The following is a 27,654-nucleotide window of genomic DNA, read 5'->3' on the forward strand; positions in this document are numbered from 1 at the left end:
TTGCTCTGTAAAGAGAAACACCAACAGTTTTTGTTTCTACACAACAAAAGGTAGTGGAAAGTAGGAAACGGTAGTGTTTTAAAGGAAACGGAGTGTCTCAACACTAGGTTCTTAGGTTCCCCCTGTCTATCCTATTGCCATGTACGAGATGCAGCTTGAACCTAAAAGAAAAGTAATAGTACTTACTGATAGACAGATCTAGTGCGGGAATACCGCTAATACCCTTGTGTGTGTGGTGTAATCCTTTTTTATACGTGCTCGTGTTAAGTCCAGACAGTTTAGGGCTCTTCTTAGAAGAGGTTTCCATAATAGATTTTTCACATAATTCATTTCCTGTATGTAAAGAGATTTTTCATAATTGTGTCCCGTCAATCCACACCCAATGTCTCGAATCCGGGCGGAGCGTGTCTCTACTTATGCGGGATACAGCGTGAGGCTGAAAAGAAGAAAATACTAATATTAATATTTTAAATCATATCCAATAAGTACAGAACCCTGTACAATATCAACGATTGTAATAACAATTTATTTTCATTACTCTATGAGATTCACTTTGGGTTCATAAAGCAGTGTACGTAGACTAGACATATTTGTCTGCTTGTGAGCTTATTGCTTCGTACTTCCCCACTTTAGTTGCCAAACAAAAAATATATAAAATAAACTAGCCTATGTCTTGTTAGTTCAAAATATATTTATCTCAAGTTATTCTAATCAAGTACGACAGCCGCTTGGACCGAAAGTGAAAAATAGAGCTACGATAAAAAATAGAAAAATAGAAACAATAAATACTGTAAACGCAATAGATTGTGGATTCGATTCTCATTCGAGGAAATTAAAGATTTGATTTATTCTTCTCCATGATAACGAAGCAAAGCACGCCGTTAAATTCTACCACTCAACACGCATTGCCTCGAGGAAATGGAAAACGGAAGTTTCTTAATATTCGGTTCCCTCTGCCTATCTTGCTATATGCGGGAAACGGCGTGAAGCTAAAAAAATACTATAGATATTTAAATTTATTTTTCACAAAGATGATCCAACTGATTTAACTAATTGCTGCTACTTTAGTTGAAACAATTAAAGTGTTATGCCATTAGTACAGAGTATTACGGCGTTGTGAGAACAAAGCTATAAAATGGTTATAGGATCCAGGAGGTAGGAGGGAGTAGTGTACGTGCGTACAAACAACAATCGTAAAGTTTCTTCTCACAATAGTCTATATATAGTCTAGATCAGTGGCTCTCAACTGTTGGCGCGATGAACTAAGTGTATTGACAATGCACAGCCAGAACTGTGTAACGTAGAATACTGAAATTTGTCACTTGATCCTTGGTAGTTGGTAGTGTATCCCATTATTTCTTGCTTAATGTAGCCCATATTAAGAAAGAATTTCTCGAAATTCCGACAAGACCAGAAAAATACAGAAAATCACGCATTTTTAACCAGTTTTTACGTGCGGTTTCACTTGCATAGTATGGATATAATAACGAATAAATTATATAATATAAATATTTGTTAAATGCGAACTAGTAGTTAGCTTTATAATGTTAGCATAGATATTGATTTGTCTTTATCCGATTTCACATTGATGTTTTAAAACGATTTGTCTTTGTCTTTGTATACCGAAAAGGAAACGAAAAGTTTGAGAGCTTCTGGTCTGGATAGATCAGGCTAAGTGTTGACAAACAAACTAAAGTATACAAATAAAATAATTCAAACTAAATATAAACCACTCTCGGTACTACAATATAACGTTCCTGTGCAAGTTAGTGCTAAACAAAGACATTTGATAGCCTATTATTTAGATTTTATATACACCTTAAGATGCTTTGAACTAAAATAAAGAGTAATAGTTAATGTAAATAAATCAACATATCTTAATTAATATCAAGATCTACGAATTTCTATGGATACCAAACTAGACTTTATTCGTAATAGGTATGAGGCACATTACATTAAATTACAATTAATTGTGAGCCGTAAAGAGGTTAACTTAACAAAAGGTTTTAAAAGTTAAAAACTTAACACTCTTCTGGTTATAGATGTCAGGAATTTAAACGAATCACTTCCTCGAGCAATTCGAGATCTTCACTGCACACAGATAGTAAACCGTATTAAATACGGAGCCGAATACAAAATGTACAATTATTGTTCCCGTAGGAATTTTGGTAAAGATTTTTATAAAGTTAGTGCTCCCCTACACTTCTAAGAAACCTGTATACCAAATTTCAGCGTTGTACACCGCGTAGTACCAGCTGCACATTGTCTGTCCGTCCCTCAGCGACGGACCAGTTTTATATGCTATTAGATAAATTAAACTCATGACACAGTACATATACGAGTATAACATTTATTTTATTTATCAAAATAGATTTAAATATTTTATTCAAAACGCTTATATAGCTGACGTTATCGGCCATTGCATGCGCTCAACCACGTCGTGGCGTAGATTTATCACCGTGACGTGCTAGCATTTGACATTCGCAGGACAGAGGTTGTGGAAATTGTATAAATATTTTTATATTATTGCTCTTTTAGATCTAACTACGAAAATTAATAATGTGTGTAATGTGCCTCAAAGAGACCGTCAGCAACTTCTTATTGACAACCGCCGACAGACACGCCGCCCGCGCCGCCAACGCCAATGTTATGTGTTATTAGATCAATCTGAGCAAAACATGGAGAAAGTAGTGTCTCGATACCTAGTTCTTTCTGCCTTCTTACTCAATGTCCCATTGTATTTACTTGACAGCGAGGAAAATGTTTTTTTTTTAGCTTCACACTGTATCCCGAACATAGCGGGGACTAGCGGGGGTAGAGCATCTTGTTCCCCCCATTCGGTCGAATTCTGGAGGCATTGCGTGTTAAGTGGCAGTACTCAGCACATCGATGTGCCTCGACTGCCTCGTCACCAGGGTGAAGAAATAAAATATTAATTATATAATTTCCCCGAGTGCGAATCGAACTCACAACTGTCGGGTTTGTAGTCGTTGTAGCTTAGAAACATACGCGTACACGTACGTAGGTCATCTTTTGTTCTTTCTTATCACATTAGGTCTCAATCCGTGCGGTCAATAGCGGCCAGTGTTTAAAAACAATCGATCATTTTGACGTTCCATTACGCAAAATGAAGGGCTATGAATGTACGTTTATCTTTGTAACGACGTCAGCGGGGCCGTGCTATTTGTAATATTGTTTTTATTGCAGTTTCATTGTTTACTTTATTTTAAGAAAAAACGGAAGAAAAAAAGAGAAATTGCCCCAAGACGGCCTCAACAGACCGTGAACAGACATGACAACACTTTAAATGTTTACAGTGTCCCAGAGTGTGTACGTCTGGTCACTACACAGTCTGGTGCTACAAAGTAAACAGTGCTACATCAAACTACAACATTTTAAACAATTCATGCAATTTTATTACAAACATAGAGATAGTTACTGCTTTATGGACGAGGATCGACGTTTAGTGCGCTTTTATTAGAGACGCCTAATGTCTGACCGTCGCGGCTGACTGGAAACGCAACGGCTATGGGTTCTAATTTCGCTCTAGGGAATTAATTACTTCCATTTACTCGCTCTGGTAAAAAGACATAGTGCGGCGTTGAGTTCCTCCGAGCTAATATATAAATCGCAGTGAGAAACCTTAGAATTGGCTTGGCTTGAGATTTAGACCTAGATAATTCATTAATTTTTAGCAAGCTGTTCGGGTTCTTCATCAGATACTCCAGACCTTCAATTTTCGTATTTTAGTTTACATATAATGTGTTATTTAAATTAAATCAGCTTCACGCTGTATCCCGCACACAGCAGGCTAGGCAGAGGGAACCTAGTGTTTAGACATGTTATTTGAGTCTACGTATAATTATCAGTAACTGAAAATAACCGAAGTAACCGAGAATTTAAGTTTATTTATTAAATAAACTCTCCCTAAGAAGAAGCTGTTATGATAAAAATTTAAAAGCTCGCTGATATTTGCTTTAAGCGAAGCTGGAGGTGATTTTGTTCATGCAACTGGAGCATGAGGTCTCATTTAAAATTTAAATTTTTAGTTTCTTTTCCAAAGAAAATTTATACAAGATTTTACTAGAAATACGGAATATTTACTCCTAAATATAAACTAAAATACTAAAAACAATTTAATTAATTCATTACTTGGAAACAAATTATTTTACAAGAAAAAAATACAGTATTGAATCCTTTTTGTTACAGTAAAGAAACTTTTAAATTGAACATTTTACAGATATTTTTTGCTTTGTTCTGTTCAGAGATTCTACTAGCTACTATCAAGAATATTATTTTTTATGTATTTAAAGTGCTATTCTACATTTAGGAAAGGAAAATACAGATTTAGAAATCGTAATACCTCTTGGTACCGGCGCTACGTTTCAAATCCGCTACGTGTAAACTTTGACACATTTTCTAAATAAGTAAGAATATTGCTGTCACACACTGCGCCACGACGCGACAACATAATATTATACCTGTTGACCTCACATATAAATGGGGTACGGAGGATCTTAGCACTGGGTTCCTCCCGCTGGCCCTCCTATGTGACATACAACTGTTCACTCATTTGCTTGAGACGAGTGTTGCGTGTTGTTGTAGTAGTTTAAGCCGCAACAACAAATAGAGGCATCCCGTCGGACGATGTACGGCAACTCCCGGTATTATTAGAACATAAAATATTCATGAGGGAAATGTTTATATTTGCGGATCGCGGCGGCTTGCGAAACATCAACACTGTAATAACTAACGATTATATTAAAAAACCTCCTATGGCCCAAATATTAAATGAAAACGAATTGGGGAGATTCATTTCTGTTTGATTTTTAACTGATCTTTGATGTGAGTGCAAGAAAGCCAGTGCAGGAAGGGGGAAGTGGAGAATAAAGTTTTTCAATTATAGGTCTCCTATGCCAACCCTATTATATGAAGAACTAAAAATAAATTAAACCTTTAAAGCTAAGAAAAAATATTATATAAACGAACATTTTGCTTTTATAAAACCCTATTTTTATAAAATAGAGCGAAAGGTCTCTAGTGTACATCACAAGCGCTTTCTATTAAAAGCTCGAATATTGACGTTCAATATATTCATTTGCAACATGTTACACTTCACTTTGTCCATTTGTATATGGAGTTATTTTTACTTACAGAGTATACAAATAAATACTAAGAAAGAAGTAAAAATTATAAGGCCATATTTTTTTTTATCTCCAAGTAATCTGTTTTATTGTATATTTTTTAGCTTCACGCTGTATCCCCCGATAGTAGCAGGATAGGCAGAGGCAACTTGGGAACCTAGTGCTAGGACACTACCTTTCTATAGAGACACTACCGTTCCCTACATTCCGCCATATTCTGGAGACGAGCAAATGAAAATATTAAATATTAATTTCTTCAGTTGGAAATCAAACCCACAACCTGTCGCATTTACAATCGCACGCTAGTGCACCAGCGCAGCGCAACGACAGACCTCATAATGATAATGGACGTACGAACAGCAAAACTCCGAATATTTATAAAGTTTGTCCTTAATGAAAAACTTTTTACATCATTGTTTGAATTAACTTAAAACCAAGGTAAATTGACTGTTTAAATTTATACAAAAAATAAATTCACCAGACTTATTAATACGTTTATTTAGTGTATTTTTTTAAGATTTATACAGGAAGAGGGAAATTATTGTTAAATTTATTGTTATCGTACGTGTAACCTGCTTCTTATACTGAGACTAAAATGCGAATAAAAATGCAAACAATCTGCATGCATTTTAAATCATCTTTACATAACATCCTGAATTAATTGTGAATACAATACTAAGTTGGGAAATATTTCACACACTCGCACAAAATTAACGTAAATAGGGCAAACAAACGTAAAGCGCTAATGTGTGTGGGTTCCGTATTAATATACCCTATGCCGTTTCTTTACATTCGCGCTGTATTATATGTATATATAACTTAGCTTTAAGATGGGTAAAGGACTACTCTACCCACTTTCTACCCATTTTTTAAAGACACTACGTTTCCTCTGCCTACTCAGTTGTTATAAATGAAACACAGCGAGAAGCTGGAAAGAAAAGAAAATAATTACGATGTCTATTAAAATCGATAGATAAACAATTCATAGGTTTCTTGACTTTCGACATATCTTTATTCTCTACAGAAATGTATATTATATACGCTGGACCTACGTCCAACAAGTCCACTGCGGTTCTGGGCTCCCTCTCTAGTGCTCCCTAGTGCCGGGAAATAACTACATTTTAAATATATTAATTTGCTTGTGAGATGCGTTTGTTAGACGCGGCGTTGGGTTCTGAGGTTTCGTCGTCTTCAAGATAAATATAAGTAGAACAAGAAACAAAAATATAATTATGCTCGATCAGTACTGTATGTTATGTATATAACGGACGACGTGTGCAGAATGAATGAAATGAAATAAACTCAATATTATAATCCCTTCAGGGACTTCCCCGGTCACGTTCATATTATTTTTTATTCTCATATGAATAAGGTTATCATCGTCATGAGACGGTGTTTTCTTTTTTATTTGTATTTATTGAGTATTGTTTTAGCACCACACCTGGCATGGGGGGGGGGGGGGGTCAATAGAACGGAGTGCACTTACGCCTCGTTCAATGTCATCAACTTCTTCATTCATGTTCTCCGGTATCTCATATCATCCATATCAGCGATCTTTCAATTAAGAATCCAGTAGTTTCAATAATAGGCATTATGGATAAATTAAGCTGGTAAGACTAAATGTAAGATAATATTTTGTTTTGTTCGAAATTGGGAACACAGTGTCTCAACACAAGGTTCACTCTGCTGACCTGCATAAGGGATACAGTGGAACTGCTACTAAATTATTTGACCAGATTTACATTTTTGACCGTATTTTTATTATTATAAATAATAAAGTTCTATTCCCCGTTGATTTTTTTTTTAATAATAAAGTTTTCAAAGGTGTTTAGAACTCATGATTACTACAAATCAAATCTTCTTAACTATACAAAAAGTCAAAGTACGTGCTATGTTATATAATTTATTTCATACTTGTTTTTTTCTGCAAGTCACCCGCGTGGTCATATGGAAATAGCTAACAGTTTTGTATAACATAAGATACTTTCGAATTGTTCGAGTTACCTCTGCCCGCAAGTCAATGACAGTGATATGGTCTTTAGCCGTCCTCAGTAAATTGACTATGCAACACAGACACAAAAAAAATTTAACCAGTAGTTTCTGATAATAGCTCGATCAAACAAACAAACTCTTCAGCTTTATAATAGAATAGAGAGATTCAAACGGAACTCTAAAACTATTTTTGCTCGGTCCTCATATTACAGTAGGTACAAACTCAGCTACTTTTCATCTTTTTTGTGAGACTTTAATTTTAGATTATCCAAAGTAATGGCGTTTGTTTTAATATTTTCGCTGAACACCGTACAGTGTGGACCAGTATGTATATTATTTAAGAATATACGAGCCGTAGTAGTTGACTTTATTACACACACTTTGCAATTTAATGGAATACCTCTTCACGAGAAGTTTTTAACTGTTTATTTATGCTTTACTATGTCGGGACGGTTGTTATTGTGTAGTATATTACCGAGACCGTCGTGGCGCAGAGCGACAGCGTCTGACTGTACGCGCAACGGTTATGGATTCGTTCGGGTAACGAGACAAAGCGCGGCGTTGAAATCCGCCAATCAAATCGTAGTGTAAAAATAAGGTAACAGAGTGTTCTATTACTATGTTTCCTCTGATTACTATAACAAATATGCGGGGTATACGATAAAAGTTTAAAAAAAAACTATTAGAATTTATATTATACGCAGGTACTCGCGGTAGGTTTGTATACTCTGTGTTGTATACAACTCAATATTTTGTATACAAATTGACAAAATTGTAAAAGGTTTCAAATATGTTCATTTTAAGCATTCGAGCTTTTAATAGGAAGCGCTTGATTTACACTAGAGACCTCTCGTTTGATGATAGAGTTTTATAAAAAGTAAAATATTCGTTCGTATATTATATATATTTTATAGCTCTTTTTTCCGCATAGCAGGGTGGACAGGAGGAACCTAATATTAGAACACTCTGGTCCTCCACTCTCCACACGCCTCAGTTTTCCTGACATAGAGTGGTGAAACTCAACGCCGCGCCTTATCTAGAAAAGCGATGGAATGGGGCACACAAAACAATTGGGATCCGAACCTTCAATCATGCGTTACGCCGTCCTCATTACTCATATTTTATTTTAATGTATTAAAATTTACAAAACCTTATCGACATATAGAAAATATTTTGCCTTTCAAATATAACACATAGGCCTTAGGCTTGTTGGTAGGTAAATAATAACTGGTAAATAATAAGCGATAGTCGTGGGTTCGATTTCCACTCGATGGAATACATTATGAACATTTTCACTTCTCTGTTCTGTTAAGTTAATCCCCTTCGTTGAGTTCCGACTCTCAACACCACGTACACATTATACAATATCACATTACTTTGATAGATGTAGGTACCAAAACAAAATAATAATACATTTTTAAATACAATTATAATTATAGCACCTCTTTTCCATAATAAATTGAAATAAGCTTTAAGCTCAATAGGTGCGGCGAAGTGCAACTCCTCACCAGCTAATTGACCATCGGTCGTTTAATTACCTGTCTAGACGGGCGGTAATTAATTGCAAATTGTATTAACGCCTATCATATTATATAGAAAATCTTGTTATTATTTTAAAATAATGACGAAGTGAGGCTGAGATTGGCCGTACAAACGAAGGTTGTGAATTCGATCCCCAGTCAGGGGAATTAATTTATTTGAATTGTTTTCTTATCTCCGTTTCGGCGCGGCGTTGAATTCTGACATTAGAAGTCAGTACGGTATCGATGATACTTAAAAAAGGTCACGGAATGTGCATGACAACATTTAAATTTTCAAATTAAATTTAATAAAAGTAATTAAAACAATTATTCTGCAAAAAAAATGAAAAAGCGAAAAATTAAATTTTATAATAGATTTAATTTTGAATATCAAAATAACAACGAGCAGATATTGTAAACAGAGCCGCTTCAGCGATTAATGAAATTTCGATACTCTTTATGTTTACAGCGCGAACATCTAGACACACTTTGTTTGAACTGTTTTATTTCAAATATTTGCGAGCTTACTCTATTTGGGATAACTGCTAGGAACTACTACTAAGGAACTGGCGCCCGTGGTGCAGCAGGAGAGTTTGTGAGTGTGAAGGTAGTGGGGGTGGCGTCCTTGATAAAGTCACCTTTCATAAATTATATGGACATTATACTATTGTAATCAAATTGTGGCGAGAATTGGGGAAGGCCCGTAGGCGTATCCAGCGGTAGACAAAACATGGCTGTCGATGATGACGATCATAAATCAAATTGTGAAAACTGCAAATGTTTGCAGGAAATGTTATGTCTAAAAGAATAATTCAAGGTTAGTTTTTTTCCGTAACGCGTTTTAACAGATTTACGAAACGGAATTTTTTTTAATAAAAATATTAAATGAGGAAAATAAAAACATTTTGTTCTCACCCTCACGATGTCCCCCGCATACAGCAGTGCTACAGTTTCCCGCGCACCGAGTTCAGCGGCGGGACTCCAAGCTGCGCCTGTGCTTGTTGCCAGAACGAGGCAATGAAAACAAAATGCATTTCCGCATAAGAAAATTCCAAAACTCACAACCGCTACGTTTGTGAGTTTTGGAATTTGTACTACTGCGCCTCGACGACCTCATATTGTTTAAACGAATATATATTATATCCTTACTAAACCTGTACAAAACTTTTTTATTTTTAATGTTACACTAGAGTTGTAGACGAATATCTCAGCTGCAAGATTTTCATCTCTCGCTTAATATTTCACGAATAGAAAGCAAAACTTGAAAGTTTTATAGTCAGCTAAATCTACGTTCGAGCGCTCTTGATACCTTTAAGTGAACTTATTGCTGCCTGGGTTCATCTGAGATGTCATACATATTCATTTTGTTTAAGGTATTTAAGTTTGTGAAATATTTTACAGTGACTCATATATTTTTGTGCATATATGACATTTAAAGCAGAAGTATATAAAACTTTTCAACTACTAAGTGGTACAAATTAACTATTTGTCATAAGTTAAAATTCAGATGGATTATATAATTATAGAGAAAGAAGATATGCAGTTAGAAGCTACAAGAAGAAACTTAGTATATAACTAATAGCAGTAACATAAATTGTGGCCCACGACCCATTTTGGACGAGACAAAGGAGAACAAACATCCATCCTCACAAGCTTTTATATTTATGATAATTATAATAATATTATAAATATCATAAGGGTAATTTTGTAATTAAAAAATAAGAAAATAGGGGCCACTGGACACGAAATGTCACGAAAATAGGAGGGAAAGTGATGAAAGGAAAGAGTCCCTCTGTCTACTTATAGCTTGAAGCTAAGAAAGTCATATATTTATTTATTCACTCATCTCCGACAACAATAGCACTGCGTCCTCGCAGCATCAGCGGTATACAAATTTTCCGTCTGCGATAGACAGTTAATTAAAACCCACGCTAGTTATTTCATCAAACACATTCTAATACTATAATTAATGTTTCGTCTGTACGTGACAGATTTGCTTCATTCCATTCACAGCCACGTAATACAGCTGAACTGTACAAAATGGCTATTCCCGGCGCGCGGCGGGCTGCTGGAGACAACGTGAGCTGTGACAATTGTGTGGAAATGTTCCTTGTGGTAGAAAGTCGAGGAGAGCGGCTTGTAATCCTGCTACGTTTTTTTTAATTCACGTTAATTTTGTTATGGAATTTCAAAATAATAATAAATAAAAAAAAAAAAATTAAAAACTTTGGAGGCTTAAATAACACTATAGATTATTTCGATATAAAAACTTAGGGTAATCGTTGCGCAGCGGCCCAACGTTTGACTGTGAACGCGACGTTTATGGGGTCTATTCCCTCGATGTATTGAATTTATTTACATTTGACAGAAAGTGTGGTAATGAGTGTGTTAACAGTAGGTGTCCTTGCGTATCTCTCTCTATATATGCAGGATACAGCGCAAAGCTAAAAAAATAATAGCTTAGCTTCACCTTCATCCCTAGCAGGGTAGTCAGAGAGAAAAAATAGAAATAAAATAAAATATAAAAAAAAATCATCTCTTGTTCTTTCTGTCTACAATGCTATTATGTAAAGCGTGTTATAAAATATGTTTCTAAGTGTGCTCTAGATATACATATATCTACAAATATTTCTATTAACCCCCTTAATCCGACCGTTCTGGGTGAGACCCACGAGTCGTCAGAGTTAGTTTCGAGTTCGGTAAGTTGCATAGCGAGCTCAGCGAGTTGTCTAATGTGTTTCTTGTGTTCGTCATATCTATTAGGCGTACGTGTTATGTATGTGCTGGGGCTCTTTACGGATTTGGAGAGATTTGCTTTCATTGAAAAAATATGCTCGTTTTCGTAAAAAATATACATTTTTAGAGACGTTTTTGAGAAAAAAGTATTAGAAAATGTACAAAAATTTGACACATCAAGACTTCCCGACATTCCCGCGACTTATGGATACTTATACTTTTTTCTTACTTATACTTATTGACTTATACGTACTTTTTTATTAATCTACGTCGAAATTTTTATACGCTTGTTTCAATTTATTTGTGTCGTTAGCATCTCTTTAGGGAGTTTTTCACAAATTTCCGCTACCCAAAGATAATTATTTAGAATGATCGTTTTGCCAGAGGGAGTAAGTACTGTTTATTAACTACTAGCGACCAAAATACGGCTCCGCCCGCTTAAACATAGCGTTATATGATAGTCAAGTTGGATCTTATCCATGTCATCCATCTTCGCAAACTATCATAATTATAATAAAAGTAGGAATTTTAACATTTTTAAAATCTATAATACCAAGAAAAGAAAATATTTGATAACAATATAAACGTAGCGTGACTCGAACCCGCTGTACGTTTCTCTGTCCTTAATGTGAAATTATACTTTCAAAATATTAAAAATGTCTTGGGGATGCTATTTAAGTTGTAAAATATTTTATTGTTATGTTTTATTTTGTTAATTCGTATTGCAGGTGACAACTACGTATCACCGTGTAGCCGCTCAAAGTATTCGATTTGTTCTTCGTTCTCTGTTCCCTGGTTTACACCTAATTTTAGAGACATTCGGTTTTATCTTATATCAGAGCGAGGAAATGAAAATATTAAATGAGTCAAACAAAACAGTCGGGATGTGAAAATTATTTATTACTACCAAGTGGGAACCAAACCTACAACTATCGCGTTTACTATCAGAAGTACAAACACATAATAAAACACGCTCTAACGTAACTGTACTTCGTGTACTTTATCAAAATTTTCGTTCACTATCATAATTGTGCTTTATTCTAATCGTCTTTGAGGCTCTATACTAACGGCACGTCAAGTTATACAAGTAAGTAGTAAGTATAAGTTTCCTGTTATACAATACCTTTAGCCCCAACGCCACAAAGCCTCTATTGAACGCTCATTATCCCGTGTATATAATAGTCTATACTCGTATAGAATAGAAAATAAATAACACAGTAAACACTATATTATGTATAGGGCTATAAATGTCAGGAAAACACTTTAAGTCGTCGTGCCGCAGAGGTTTGACTGTAGTCGCGAAGGTTGTGGGTTCGAGTTCGTCATCGCAATGGTAATAGGATAGAGCACAGCGTTGATTTCCGCCACTTAACATAATCAATCGAAACTTGGGCAATGGAGTGTCTTAATATTAAGTATCTTAAACGCTGTCTATATTTTTTTAATTATTCATAATTTAATTCGAACTCATTACCATCACATTAAATTTTACACATTAAGTTTGTCTTAAAAAAATATATACCTCGCTTATAGCACGTAAATTGTAGGCAATGGGAACCTAGTGTTAAGGCGTTTCGTCCCCAACTTTCCATCTAATTTTAGACATTGCGTGTTCAGTGACGGACTCACCATCGCAATATGTCTACTAGAGCAATAAAAATTCAAATAATTCATCCCCCGAGTGGAAATTAAAACTCCCACCCGACGCGTTCACCAATAATTTACATATTATATAAATGTTAATAATATATTAATTATATATAATAATTTGTCAATATTATACAAATGCAAATTTTAATGGAGCAAATAAAATTATTAATACTTTAAATGTAATTAAGTCGCTAACGCCGCGCTCCACCGGCGCCACTTCCGGGAAACACTTTGATCTTCGAACTAATCATGTATACAGTGGGCTATATACGTTTAATTATATATTCATAGTACTCGTTAATACGATCTATATGCATATATTTTTTTAAAGGTTACCGTCTTGCAGCGGAACGTTGTTTTATTATTGGCAAGATGATTGTGAGTTCGATACTCATTCAAGGGAACGAGTTAGTTTTAATAGCTTTTTAGAAAATGTATTAAATTTGAACATAGCGGAGTTGGAAACCGTGCTAGCGTACCGTGTGGCGTACTGACGTAGTTTGGGTTCAATTCTCGTTCAGGGAAATAAACGCTTACCCGGTACTGGCGTAAAAGGGAAATAGCGTGACGCTAAAAACAACAATAAAATGATTCGAATATATCCGTTTCTGTTACTCCTGAAGTCCTATTGTTACACGAAATGTAAACGGGACACAAATTATTCTACAAACTATCTGCAGAATAACTTACCAAGTAAGTTTGATGGAAATAAAAGCTCCTTTGTTACTCTCTCCGTAAACTTTCCACGGCTCAGTGACGAAGGGAGCATTTACTTACACGAACATTTGCAAGCTTACAACCTAAGCTTATGTAAGACATGAGAAGAGATAACGTACCTATACGTAGGCATATTAATAATACAATCAGCTTCACCCTGTATCCCGCATATAGCAGCCTAGTGTTAAGACACTCCGACCTCCACTTTCCACCAAATTTTTCAAGGCGAGTGAGTGGCGCAACTCAACATCGGGCTTTTAAGTATATTTGGTTTTGTAATGATTCCAAGTATTTCTCGCTTTGGAAATAATGTAATTTATATTTTATACTAAAATTATAAAGGGTTTGTTTGCGCTAACTTTCAGTCTAAGTAACTACTGGTTCAAACTTTTGTGCTGAATAGTCAATTTATCGAGAACCGCTTTATTATACATCAAGTTGAGCTTTGATAAAAATAAGATGTTGCACCAAGTGTAAGTTTGAACCCAATCATTGTGTTTAAAATTAAACGTTGTCCCGCTGTGCCGTCAGGTATTACGGCCTCTAATCGTATAATATGGGACAATTCACTTAAACTTACAAAATTTCATAGTATATTAAATTCTTACCCGAAAAATAGAATTTGCACATATCCTGTAAAAGCTGTGAGTAAAAGCTGGTGTATAAAATGAACCGTTCCGTCTCACATCGTGGAAGTCAAATCGCTTTGCAAATAATATAATATTTCTTCGTAGAATTCGAAGCGAGTGATTTTTCAATTGAAAAGTAAATTTTATATCATTTGTCTCTGCGCTCTCGGAGTTCTTACATCGACATCCTTCCTTGCGAGTTGCGTTTCCAATAAGACCTTATATTTGATACATATTTTTATTTCAAGATGTTATAAACATTAGGTATACCTATATTAAACATTATATGTATATGTAAAACAGTAACAACTTAACAAAATGGTTATTTTACAGTACGATTTCTTTAGACATAGCTTCACGCTTTATCCCTAGCGGGGTACGGTCTCTACATACCTCTTTCGTCTCGTCCATACGATTTCTTTTTTTTTTTTAATTTGATTAATAAAACTTTTTGTATTTTTTGCCTTGTTGTATTCGTTGCGTGTTGAGTGGTCAACGTTGTGAGTGAGAATCGAGAACAGAACCTGTCGCGTCTCTCCTCCTCCTGGCTCCTGCATCACGTCTGTACTCAGTTACCACTCTTATTTCATAAATTAACTTTAAACAAGCAGTTACACTTTTAGTAAGAAAATTCATAGACATTTAATATCGAAACTGCAGTATAAAGTAGATTACACGCAATAAACAAAGAGGTCTGGCTGTAAGTGCACCCGCGGGGTCGCCTCTAACCGCTGTGTTGGTACACTAATAAAAAAGGTTTATATCCTAATTTGTTAGGTGGAAACGAAACTAATTACTTTTGTTTTGTAATGTCTGCTAATTTGCATGTAGACCGAGTACTGTTTTCTTATGGTTCACGCTGTATCCTTCATGCAGGCGGAGGAGGAGGGAACCTAGTGTTAAGCCACTCCATTCGTCACGCACCACCCGATTTTCAAGACATTGCCGTTTAGTAGTGGAAGTCGCTCTTTATATCGCTGCCAGAGTGAAGAAATAAAAACAATTAATCCGCCATGGTGGAAATCGAACCCACAACTATCGCACTTACAGTTGGACGCTGTGTTAAATCTATTTTCTTTACAAAACCTAATTTTGCCAACAAGATGAGTAATCCTTAGGAATATGACTATTTACATAATAATAAAATACTAACTAAGCATATCTGTATATTTCTACATGAGTATCTCCTTAGAAACCAACCTTTGATGCCTCTCGAATGTCTTATGAGCCAAGACCGTAAAAATACGAGACAAAAATAATAAAATCTTCTTAACATTCATATATCACGATGCTTTAATAATATTTTGGGTCACATTCACAGTTATTTAGACAGTCGTTTTTACTACACTAGTAACTTCATCTGACTTCATCTGATTTTTTTTGGTATAAGAAAAAATAAAAAGGTTTTGAACGTCTCAAATGTCCATTGCAATTGCTCAATTGCGTGTTACATCAAAATCTGTCCAGTAGTTTTTTAAAAGCGAACAACTAACAATCAAATACTATACTAATGTAGGCTCCTTTTACTTGTATAAAGACCCCGAGATTTTTTATATTTTATATTTGTTGTACAGAATTGAATTCATTATATTAAAATATACTAATGTAGAATCGCTACCACCCTGTTAGCGGTGGCGTGCCGTGACGTGCGAGATCAGCTGTGAGCATCTGCATCACCTGCATTTTCGACGAGGGCCCAATCCACCCAGCGTCGTGGGTAAATAATAATCTCTTTATTAAAATTTTTGGTCCATATAACTTTTCTTAGTAGGTAGGTAGGTACATTTTTGATTAACTTATGTTAGTAACATTTATTTTTTAATTAAATTTGCAACATCACAAGCTGCAAGTGTAAAAAGATACACTTCATGCTCCGATACTCCAAATCGCGGAACTCAACGCCGCCCTTTGTAACCAGTAAGCCCGAGCGATTTAATTTCGTCGAAAGAGGATGGTACCTACAAACTTAACCTTTACAGTTAGATACTGTGCCTTACGCCGCGACTGCCTTCTTTTTTCTTTCATACATATTAGTACTAACTCTTGCCGCAAAATTAGTATTTAAATTATAAAAGAAAAAAGGCTATATTACTATCACGGGAATTACATAGTCATAAAAACGTAGCCTTTACAGATTTTCAGGCTGCCTTACTCGGCCTAGTGAATATCTAAAGCGATTTCGTAAATCCGAATCAGTATTGGGGCGTCTTTTATTATCTTATATTCTGTGATTGTTTCCCGAAAATGAAATAAAGATAGAATTATCTGTAGTTTCGCTACTCTTTGTAAGAAAATTAGAAGTTATAAATTTGTAGAGTTGTAAACGCGATTGTACGCGGCGCTAAATGCAGCGTTAAACTCTGCTACTCAATCTGATAAGTTCGACCACTCACCACGCAGAGCTTCAAATATTCAACAGTAAGTAGGGAACGGCGTGTTCCCTCCGCCTACCCTGCTGTGCGGGATACAGCCTGAAGCTGTATTATAAACGCTTTAAAACGTAATTGTTATAAAACAACAGTTGTATTGCAGGTTCTCACTTCGTGCCGAATTTCGTGCCTGTAAGTACACGGGAATAACCCTATAGGTTTTGACAATGCAGTGAATTGCATACAGTATGCAACAAAATCAATGCATAAAAGCTCGTATCCTTTGATTGCGTCAGCTCAGAAGCTTCATTTTTTCACCATGAACCTAAATATTTGACATTAATTTCAGCTTGATAGCTCCACGCGATCTTGATATAAACAGTATTGACAGACGGACAGACGAACAACAAAGTGATCCTGTAAGGGTTCCATTTTTACGTTTGGAGGTACGGAACTCTTAAAATCAATTGACTCTGAAATTAAATTAATCGTACAAACCGTTTTAATTAAAGGCTATAAATTAAGTTCTTGTTGTTGAAAAGGAAATTAATTATTTTGTTTTGTTTCAGATCTGACGAGCTGAGGAGGCAGGGGTGAGGGGCTAGGGGCGCGGGGTGCGGCCTCTTTAGAGGTGGGATTATTTGTTTTTCATTAAAAGTTTAGTTGATTCTTGGCTGGTGTGTCTTGGTGCTTCCAGCATTGATAAATAATTTGAAATGTGAATAAATAATTATATAATATTAACGGTATATAGCAGAAAGATGAGTTAATTAATGCCGTTGCCTAGCTCCAGAAAAACTGAAAATGGTTTTTAAGAGTTTTTAAGTAAACCTCCTACTGAACGGGAATTGAACCCGCATTGCGTGCACATCGGGTACGTCGGGTACCCTAATGACGTCAATCTTAACGTAGCTTCTTTGTAGTGTATTTCTACAACAGTTTACGTTTTCGTCTCGCCACCTTATGTGTTTACATAAAGAATGTTAACACAACTTCAAAAATAGTATCATAGTTCTTACAACTATAAATAATATGTTGTTTTCCAATACGTTATTTTAAGCGTATTATAAATATAATCAGTAAACGGCTGGGAGCTAGACATTACTCATTTTCCACATTTGCTACACCAATAGGTACAATGACTCAAAATGATCGAAAAGTAGAGGATGTCAGTTTTCTTATTTAATTACGAATAATACGAAAAATTGGATTTTTGAAATCTTAGACTGTATCCCATATACAGTTGGGTGGACAGACGCAAGCTAGAGTTAAGATACTCCGTTCTCTTTTTCTTTCAATTTTAGAGACATAGGGTTGGTCCTTAAGAGGCGGAGCTAAACTCCGCTCATCGTTACCAGAGCGGGGAAATGAAAATAGTTCATTCACCCGAGTGGAAATCAAAACCACAACCGCCGTGTTCACAATCAGACGGCTATCAGAAAAACAGCACCAACTAATTTATATGTATAGATGTTAAACAGACGGAGGCGTGGAGGCGTCAACAGAAATAATTAGTAAGTTGAAATATTTAATGGCAGCGGTAAGTACTTCCTAGCGCCGTAACGCGGTGCGATGATCGTTTAATGGGTAACCCGTCAATATTTATAAGCGTTTGACCCTTTCAAATTATACTAAAAAAATATAATATACATTTTGAGGACTTTTGTAAATGGATAACTCAGGTATAAAGTTCAGAAAATATTTAATTTAATTTTCTGAGGCCTGTGGAGCAGGGCCACAAGCGTGTGACTGTAAGCGCGATTGATTGTGGGTTCTATTCCCACTCCAGGACATTTTCCATTTCATTAAATATGAGCACGTTCTGTAGTACTTGTAGCGTTTATAGAAAATCTGTTTTAGGAAAGTAATTGAAGACAAAAAAAATAAATTTATATTCAAATCATGATACTATTTTCAAATATAAAGAGTAAGTTTCATAAAGTTGGTCAATCGAAGCACAATTTTGATCTTTTATTTATTGATAGATAATATAGAATAGTGTAATTTATGAGCCACCTACCTACACCACAAACCTTGCTAATTGCGTGAAGATGAGATATGAGGAAGGACGCGGTGTTGAGAACTGCGCAATGTTATCCGAAACAATAACCAATGTGACGTCCGATTACAAACATTCTATTTCTGTGTCCACAGATCATCTCTGTATAAACATGGCCATTGCCAACTGTTAGCAATTACATTTACGCAATGACAGCCCCGTTTTAAACAAATACTAATAAATAAACTTTGAAATTGCATAATATTATTATTTTGACAAATAAATATTATGCTTGCTTAAAAAGGTATACTTACATTTTTGTAAATAACCGATAGCTTCAGGCAGACGTGTTGGGTAGGGGAACTCCACACTGCAGTGTCGAATTCGCACCCAACACGTCTATACGTCTAGCAATGTTTGGAAAATTGGACAGATTATGAAATGAAGTATCTTAATATTGGGTTCTATATAATAAAAAAATCAGCTTCATGCTGTATCCCGCACACAACAGGGCAGGTAGAGGGAACCTATTGTAAAGACACTCTGGCTCACTCCGATTGACTTCCACCACTCAACAGGCAATGTGCAGGATTAATAATTAATTATTATTTATTTGTTTTTTTTTGTTTCAGATACATTATGCTGAAATACAGCGAAAACTTTTGGCGATAATTGTTTCCAAAATATGTAAGTCTAAAGTTTCGTGAATGACTACTGCGTAAGAGGCAGTACAGAAATAGCCATTCTATTAATGATAATATTATAAAGAGGCCGTCGTGGTCATTGTGGTCATTCTCCCACTCGGGGGACTTAAGAGCGCGGAGTTGAGTTACGTCACTCAATATATAATGTCACGAATATTGGACGATGCGTAGGAAACGGACTGTTTTAGTAATGAGTTCCCCATTGCTAGTCCGTTTCACATCTTACTTCCAATGTGAAAGATACAGGATGAAACTTCACTCTGTGAAATCCATAATTTCCTTTAATTAAAGAAAATGATAATTTATGGGAGCGAGTAGGAATCAAACTTACACTCGTCGCCTTTACCATCAGACACTGTGTCACCGTCACACCACGCCGGCATGACTTCATTTTTCTAGGAATATGAAATTTTACGAAAACGCTTCTAGTAATCAGTTTCAGTCCATTTGTTTAATAATTCTGAGAAAGATATAATCAGTGCTTCAATTGAAGTCTGTGAAAATAGTAGAGTAATAATTTTATGTAGAGGTATAGAATATTTCTCGCAATTCATTTTATTATGTTGCTAGCCTGTCACACGTGTCATATAATTATAATTTTAATATAATTTTCATAGAACTACTAATAAATAGTAGTAATATATTATATAAAAAAAAATACTAAGTATTGATAAATGTGAAAAATGGAGAACGAACTGTCTTAGCACTAGGTTCCCTCTGCATTCCCTTCTATATGCGGGATTAAGCGTGATCAAAAATAAATTAAACGTATTTTTTTTCATTTCCAGGTAAATATCTCTACAAAGTAATAACTAAGCAAATAAAAATTAATTTAAATAGTAAAAATACAAAATGGAGCTGGAAGATGTTGAAATGTATGGAAACGACAATTACTCCTTTGATGACAACGGAACATTTAACGGGACTTACGAGAACTGCCCTAACGTCAACTTGCCCATAGTGTATGTGATTACTCAGATCCTGTATGCCCTGGTGTGTGTCGTCGGACTCCTGGGAAACACGCTGGTTATATACGTCGTTCTGAGATATTCAAAAATGCAAACAGTGACCAATATGTATATAGTGAACCTGGCCATCGCTGATGAATGTTTTCTTATAGGAATACCGTTTTTAATTGTAACTATGTCGCTACGCTCGTGGCCGTTTGGAAGATTTATGTGCAAAGCTTATATGATATCCACTGGAATAAATCAGTTCACTAGTAGTATTTTTCTCTGCATCATGAGCGCTGATAGGTACATAGCTGTTTGCCACCCGATAGCCGCGCCTAGACTGAGGACGCCGTTCGTATCCCGTATCGTATCAGCCGCTGCCTGGACAGCGTCAGCTCTAGTCATGACACCAATCTTCATGTACACCACACTAATAGAAAACGAAAATAGTCTATCGTGCAACATAGTGTGGCCAGAGCGCGAATTTAACAAGGGACAAACCTCGTTCACTCTTTATTCTTTTGCCTTAGGTTTCGCGGCGCCACTAACTCTTATTTTTGTTTTTTACTGCCTTGTCATAAGAAAATTGAAAACTGTTGGCCCAAAAAATAAATCTAAGGAGAAGAAACGCTCCCATAGAAAAGTGACCAAGCTAGTTCTGACTGTAATAGCTGTGTACGTCCTTTGCTGGTTACCGTATTGGGCCTTTCAGGTGGCATTGATATATTCACCGCCGACAGAGTGCGCCAGTCGTATCACTATCACCGTGTTCCTCGTCGCAGCCTGCTTCAGCTACAGTAACTCAGCAATGAATCCTATACTTTATGCATTTCTATCAGATAACTTTAAGAAGAGTTTCTTAAAGGCTTGTACATGTGCAGCTGGGAAGGATGTAAATGCGACATTACATGTGGAGAATAGCGTAATACCGAGGAAGAAAGGTGGAAGTGCAGTGCGGGCGCAGTCACGCGCCTTGGCTGAAGTTCGAGGGTTGAAAAGTCCAAGAGATGGTGCTTGCGGCTCTAGGTCAGAAGCCTCCACAGCTCTCACATCTCGTTCCGTGGCAGTAAGCGAGGCCCTGCACATGGACTCCCGTCCAGGTCTCACGCCACTCATAGCCCCAAACGGTCTCTCACATTCGCGCCTCTGAGTGAGGGCCTCGCGCCGCAGCCGCGACTCTACTGCCATATTTGAAGAGGACACTATGATTATTTCTATTGATTAATTTAATTAAGACTGGTTTAATTGCGTGACCACCGACAGCTGAGAGACACGAGCCCTGTCTCCTCATTTGTCGGCCCTAAAAAATAAGTTGCTGTAATATTTATGAATATCAAAATAGTATGTACTGTGTGGAGCCGAGTATACGAGTACGAGTTCCTGGTAGGACTTTGTTCATTGATCCATACATTATTGTGGTGTTCGAAAGAGACGTTGTTGGCCTAGGGTTGTAACGATGAATTTATTAATATTTAGGTAGTGTATCGCCTGGCGAATAGTTTATACATAATATTATATTATAATTATGATTATTATTGTAAAAATGTACATATCCTGTAAATATTTAATTGTCATAAAATTTTATTTGTGATCAATAAACTTACTTATTTGAAATCCTTGGTTTTATTGTCCCCAGTTATAGAACGGCCTGGTCAGGAAATATTGGTTTTCATAGAGAGTATCAATCAAGTGAGATGACAGTGGCCGGGCGAGGCGAGGGGGCTCCGGGCGGGGTGAGGGGCGGAGAGGGCGGGGAGGGCGGGGTGACATGGACATATACGCAAATACATCGACGTAAGCTGAATAAAGTCTCGGGTTGGGCCGAAGCTGAATAGCCGCTAAGCCGTAAGAATACAATTCCATCAGGATATTACGGTGGCGAGCCGCTGTTATATTAAAAGTATACGACAGTATATTTTCAGGGAATAGCCAAGTTTACTGCTTTATAAATTTTATCATAATTAACTTTATTACTAAGAAAATATATATTTTTCTAATTAAAGATTACAATTGTAAAGGCTCTAAAGCTAAACCTTATTTTAACATTATTTAACTTAAAGAAATTAGTATAAACATTTAAATTAATAAATTTGCCACTTTACATCTTTAAGTCCACGCGAACAATACTGCGGGTTACGACTAGTTATGTTAAAATACAAACTTTCATTATTTAAACTTGAAATTCTTGTTTAAGAGGAATATTTATTTAACTTGAAAAATAAACGAAATGTAAATAAAAAATATTAAGCCAAAAAATTAATTCGTTTATTTTTCAAGCTTAAGATTTTTTTTATTTTAATAAATGATAGACTCTCATAGACATCGCTGTACAAATAATAACCTTTATGTACTTTTATAATATTTGTCAAAGAGTAATCTGACTGGGCTTCATTTTATTAAAATTTATCCAGACGAAACCCATTTTAGACTTAGCGAAGCTGATATAAACTTTTAGTAAGGTTTCGCTTGTTTCTTTTATATTTTTGATAAGTCATAGTTTCTAGCTAAGGTTATCTATCCCGCAGGAAGCAATATTGTTTCTAACACGCTGCCACAACCGAGATACAGCGTGAAGCTACGCGGCACTTTATTTAACGGATTAGAATTTCTCTGCAGTCCCCGTACCCCCACTATGGAAGCGTAAAACTGAAAGAAAATAATATCGTAATTGTGGCTGCATAAGCAGCGGTAGTGAGTTTGATTTTCAATTGGTGGTTGGAGTGAGTGATTTCATTGGAATAGAGTAACAATAACATCTCTCTGCCTAGCATGATGACCGGAAATAAAAATATTAATAAAAACTAATAATGAAGGTAGTCGGCACGACATTATTTTAATTTTTTTGCTCTAGTAACAAAACAAAGGCGTAGAGTTCCGCCGATTAACACGAAAATTTGCCCGAAGTTGGGGCACAGTGTCTTACGTGCCTTCTTCTCGTCCCTAGTATACGCAAGATATAACCGGAATCTTAAAAAACTAATTGCGACCTAATCTGATTATCTTACAAATGTATATTAAATGTTTCAATTTCGCAACCAGTGTTTTATTTGTATAGTTTTCCAAAAAATAAATTGTCTTATTTAATGATTATTATAGTTTTATTAAATCACTTATTGTATGTACATATTATAATATACTTTCGTATTAATTTGCTTTTCCCTTTTTTTTTATTAAATAAAAAATAAGATTTATAGGCAGACATAAGATAGACAATTTCTCAAAATGGCAGATTATTAGACAATCTTTCCTTATGAAATCATTATTCAGATATTTAGATTGCCCTAATATCTATTAAATGGATGTGATTAATATTCATCCTGCCACGTGAGGGTGAGGGGAGAGTAAGGCACCGTCAAGTGATCCTCACAAAGCTAACTCGAGTCGCAATTTGTCCGACCAGAAATATCTGTAGCAATTTCTGTCGTGAAATCTTCAAGCATTATTCATTTTAATTGAACTTACTCGTAGATTGTAGGACGCTTGTGTTATGTTTAATGTTTTTGAACAATTTATGGCATATTTTAATTTCAATGTATCAATATAAAAATAAAAGAATTTAAAATGTCAGGTTAAAAATTATACTTCAATTACTAAATTATACAAAGAAAAATCGTTTATGGGTCATAATCAGAAAAAGTGTACATTTTGTGTCTTTTCTTGTCCCGCTACTTTGAATGCGTTTTAAAAATACAATTTTAAAGATAATTTAAATATTTTGCCATTTAAGAAAAATTTACTTATTAACTTAAAGATTTTTTTAATATTTTAAATGTATTATGGCAAATAATAGTATTTTTTGTTAGTTGCAAAAAACTTTTCAAAATGCTTCCATACAATTTTTCGTGTCCCATTCACCACTTTACTTTTTAAAAATTGATTTGTTACGAATATTTATGGTTTTATTTGATTTCAGATATGTTTATATTACTTTACTTTATGCATAATATTAAATAGAACTACTTTTATTGATACATTATTTAATAAACAATATATATTAGTTAAGTAAATTTGTCCCAAAATATTGTCTTTTTGTTACTCAGGGCTAGTAACGTACAATTAAAATATGAACGCAATTATTTTGGATAGTGTTTAATATAATTTTTTGTTGTGGCACCATAATTGTAAAAGTCAATGCTGTCGTAGTTACAACAAGTAGTGTTCTCGCAGCAGTTGAGGGGTTCAAATGTTTTAGAGGGAATGCGTGAAATTACATCTCAGGGTTATAAACGGCTTTTATTTTGGTAAGTATTCTATAATTTCGTTTTCTTGTTTATATTATTTGCTTCTTTTTACAAAATCTCAAAAAAGAACTTCAGTGCTTGCACATGCAACACGTGGCTTATGAGCAAATATTTAAAAAGGTTAGAATTTCTCAGATTTCATTCTCAATTTCGTTATTTTTCGTTACGTAACGAAATTGAGAAAATATGAAGCCTAGTTCACAATTACGTTACCATCGGAAGATATGTGTATAAAAAAAATTGCTGGAATATGAAAAAAACAATTGGTGACTTTTGATAACGTAAAGTAACCAAAAATAATGATTTTTAAGTTTTTTGCCTGTTTGCTTGTTTGTCTTTGTGTTTGTGCACGCTTAGCTCAGAAACGGCTTAACCGATTTAGTTAAAAACATTTTTTTATTCTTCCTGAAATTAGTTGTGATTTTGTACTTACTATTTTTTTTCTCTGGAGATAGTCAATTAATAAATATGTAGCTCAAGCGGGTGAGGCTTTAATTTAAAAACAAATACGTTCTGTACTAGCGCTGTTAAAGTTAAAGTGATCTAAACAATAAACATAAAATGTTATTAAATACCTATCCATACCTATATTATAAATTCGAAAGTAACTCTGTCTGTCTGTCTGTCTGTCTGTCTGTCTGTCTGTCTGTCTTTTACGCAATCAGGCCCAAACCGCTAATTTAATTGTGATAAAATACTCATATAGAGATACTTGCGGGTCCCGGGATGAACATAGGATACTTTTTTTTTCTCATATTTGTAATATTTTCGATATATACCAATATATAAAAATAATTAATTTGACATGCAATTTATTTCGCCATGTTAATAACAATCGTCGCTACGCGTTGCTAAGCAACGGCTTGCAAAGTTTATTGTTTTAAGAAAACGTCACCCAAAGTGAGGTTGCTTAATGCATACATGGCGCGCGCCGATATAGATTTGTATACATTAACAAAAATTAGATGATTTCTATAATTTGATATTCATCCTTATGAAAATAAATATAATAGTCACTTTTAGCATATCATCTAGATTGAAATTATAGTTTACTGTATAACATTCTAATAAATAATTAAGGAGATGTCACTGATTCCAAATGACCTAGCCTTCGGGCGGCATAGTATGATCGACGCGAACGGGCAGATGACTGATGATTTTGTAAATTTTTATATATTTTCGAATTACTATTATTTTTTATGTAATTATTTGTTGCTTATAATTAATTTATCTCAGTTCGGTTATCTATACCGATGTTATACACTTAAAATATCGTAATTTTAATCATTTGGGATTTTATTTAATATTGTTCGCAAAAATTAATAATTATATATGAAAATGTTTAGTACGCGCGCACGGCAAACTTTAGGTACTTTTTCTAATATTAAGAATTTCCTTTAGTTACTTTTACTTCTTTTGTTTGTTCATATCGGTTACTCAGATATTTTTTCTAATAATAAATCTCCACTTATTATTATTTTTTAACTTAATTTAATTATTTAGGCTTATATTTTCGCGGGCGTAGCCGCGTCCGGGCCCACTAGTTGATACATATTTTTTTATTTTCAGTAACCGTCATGGCTCCTATGTCAAATGCTGAAAGACAATAAAGATATAGAGAACGTCTTAAACAGACCAATCCTATTAAATATGAAGATATGCGGAATAAACACTTACAAAGAATTACACTTAATTCCCGTGATAACGACTCGAATTTTGGTATATTTTAAAGTGGATTTAATTTTATCATTAACTTTGTGATCTCTAACTAGAAATATAAGTTTATTACGTTACGAACTATCATTATTATATCGTTAATAGTCTCACTTTGTTATGTTTTCTTACATTTATAATCTGTTAATTCAACGATTGAATCTTTAAAATTTTAATCTTGTCTCGAATTTTATTCATATAATATTCTTATTTTGTTGTGTATAATGCCTTATGTCATCAGTTTCGTAACAAACATTATCAGTGTTGTTACTTATCAGTTACGTTACGAATTCGAATCATAATTATGTAGTATTTCATAATTATTAAGTGATTAATTCATAAACACTAAGTGCATTAAATATTCATAATGAAACAGAATTCTCTCTTATTAAATGTTTATTCTTAGAATCTTAGTACCTACATACCTTTGAGTAATAAAGCTTTGTGAAAAACTTATAGAGACAACGATAAAAATAACTAAAACTTTAGAGCCAATTGTAATAAGCAATATATAGCATAAACAAAACAAAAGAGAAGCTGCTCAATTTCATTAAAGATAAAAATATGTAATTGGACAAAGAAAATCATATTTCCCATAAGTAGGTACTGTAGATATCAAAATAAATTGATATGACAGTTGCAATAATGCGAGCTGGACGTACTGAAGGTATCGGTGCACGTGACCCCTATGGCTTACAATTTCACTAGATAGACTACTTTTGTTGACAAATTTTCGAGTCCGCAATCGGTTACACTATTCCTCATGATATAAATAATTCTCTGAATTAGTAGTGTTTACCACTTATTTTGTAAACTATATAGTAGTTGCGATAACGAGACCAGGTGTGGCTCTGAGCACTGCAAGTTGGAACCGGAGTGTCTTCTCACTCCTCTCCCAAAACTGCTATGCGGGATATTGTTTATAAATATTAAACAATATTTAACTAATGAATTAAATGTACAAAATAAAGCAATAATTCCACAGATGCTTTGAATACAATAAGAAACACTGAAGAAGAAGCGACATCCGGTCCCCTTCAATACAAATTAACGTTATAAATTGAAAATCACCCACGAATTAGGAGATAACTTGATTAACGTCGTGAATAATTAATTACGAATGAAATCTTAAGACAAAAGTAGGAAGGAAACGAATTGAATTAAACGAAACTGTAATGTATTTATTATTGAATGTAAGATTTTCAGCGTTACATAGCCATGCCATTCGTTCTTCGTTTTCCATAACAATTGGACATTGTGTGTTGGCTAAGAGGTTGGTAAAATGAA

At 34.8% G+C, this 27,654-nt stretch overlaps 1 protein-coding gene across 2 annotated transcripts in view; it reads left to right on the forward strand.

The window, feature by feature from the left end:
* AstC-R2 (Allatostatin C receptor 2) overlaps nt 1-22,027 on the forward strand; it is a 72,685-nt gene extending 50,658 nt beyond the window's left edge. For both annotated transcript variants that reach the window (XM_085204886.1, XM_085204887.1), the window contains 3 exons: nt 17,327-17,388; nt 19,389-19,443; nt 20,249-22,027. In XM_085204886.1, the coding sequence (XP_085061012.1) occupies nt 20,313-21,563 (1,251 nt within the window). In that variant the 5' untranslated portion in view covers nt 17,327-17,388; nt 19,389-19,443; nt 20,249-20,312 and the 3' untranslated portion in view covers nt 21,564-22,027. The remainder of the gene's footprint in view (nt 1-17,326; nt 17,389-19,388; nt 19,444-20,248) is intronic.
* Nucleotides 22,028-27,654: the final 5,627 nt, after the last annotated feature.

Source organism: Heliconius melpomene, chromosome 20 (assembly GCF_056956725.1).
Source record: "Heliconius melpomene rosina isolate 202511_hmr_F chromosome 20, ASM5695672v1, whole genome shotgun sequence".
Taxonomy (NCBI): domain Eukaryota; kingdom Metazoa; phylum Arthropoda; class Insecta; order Lepidoptera; family Nymphalidae; genus Heliconius; species Heliconius melpomene.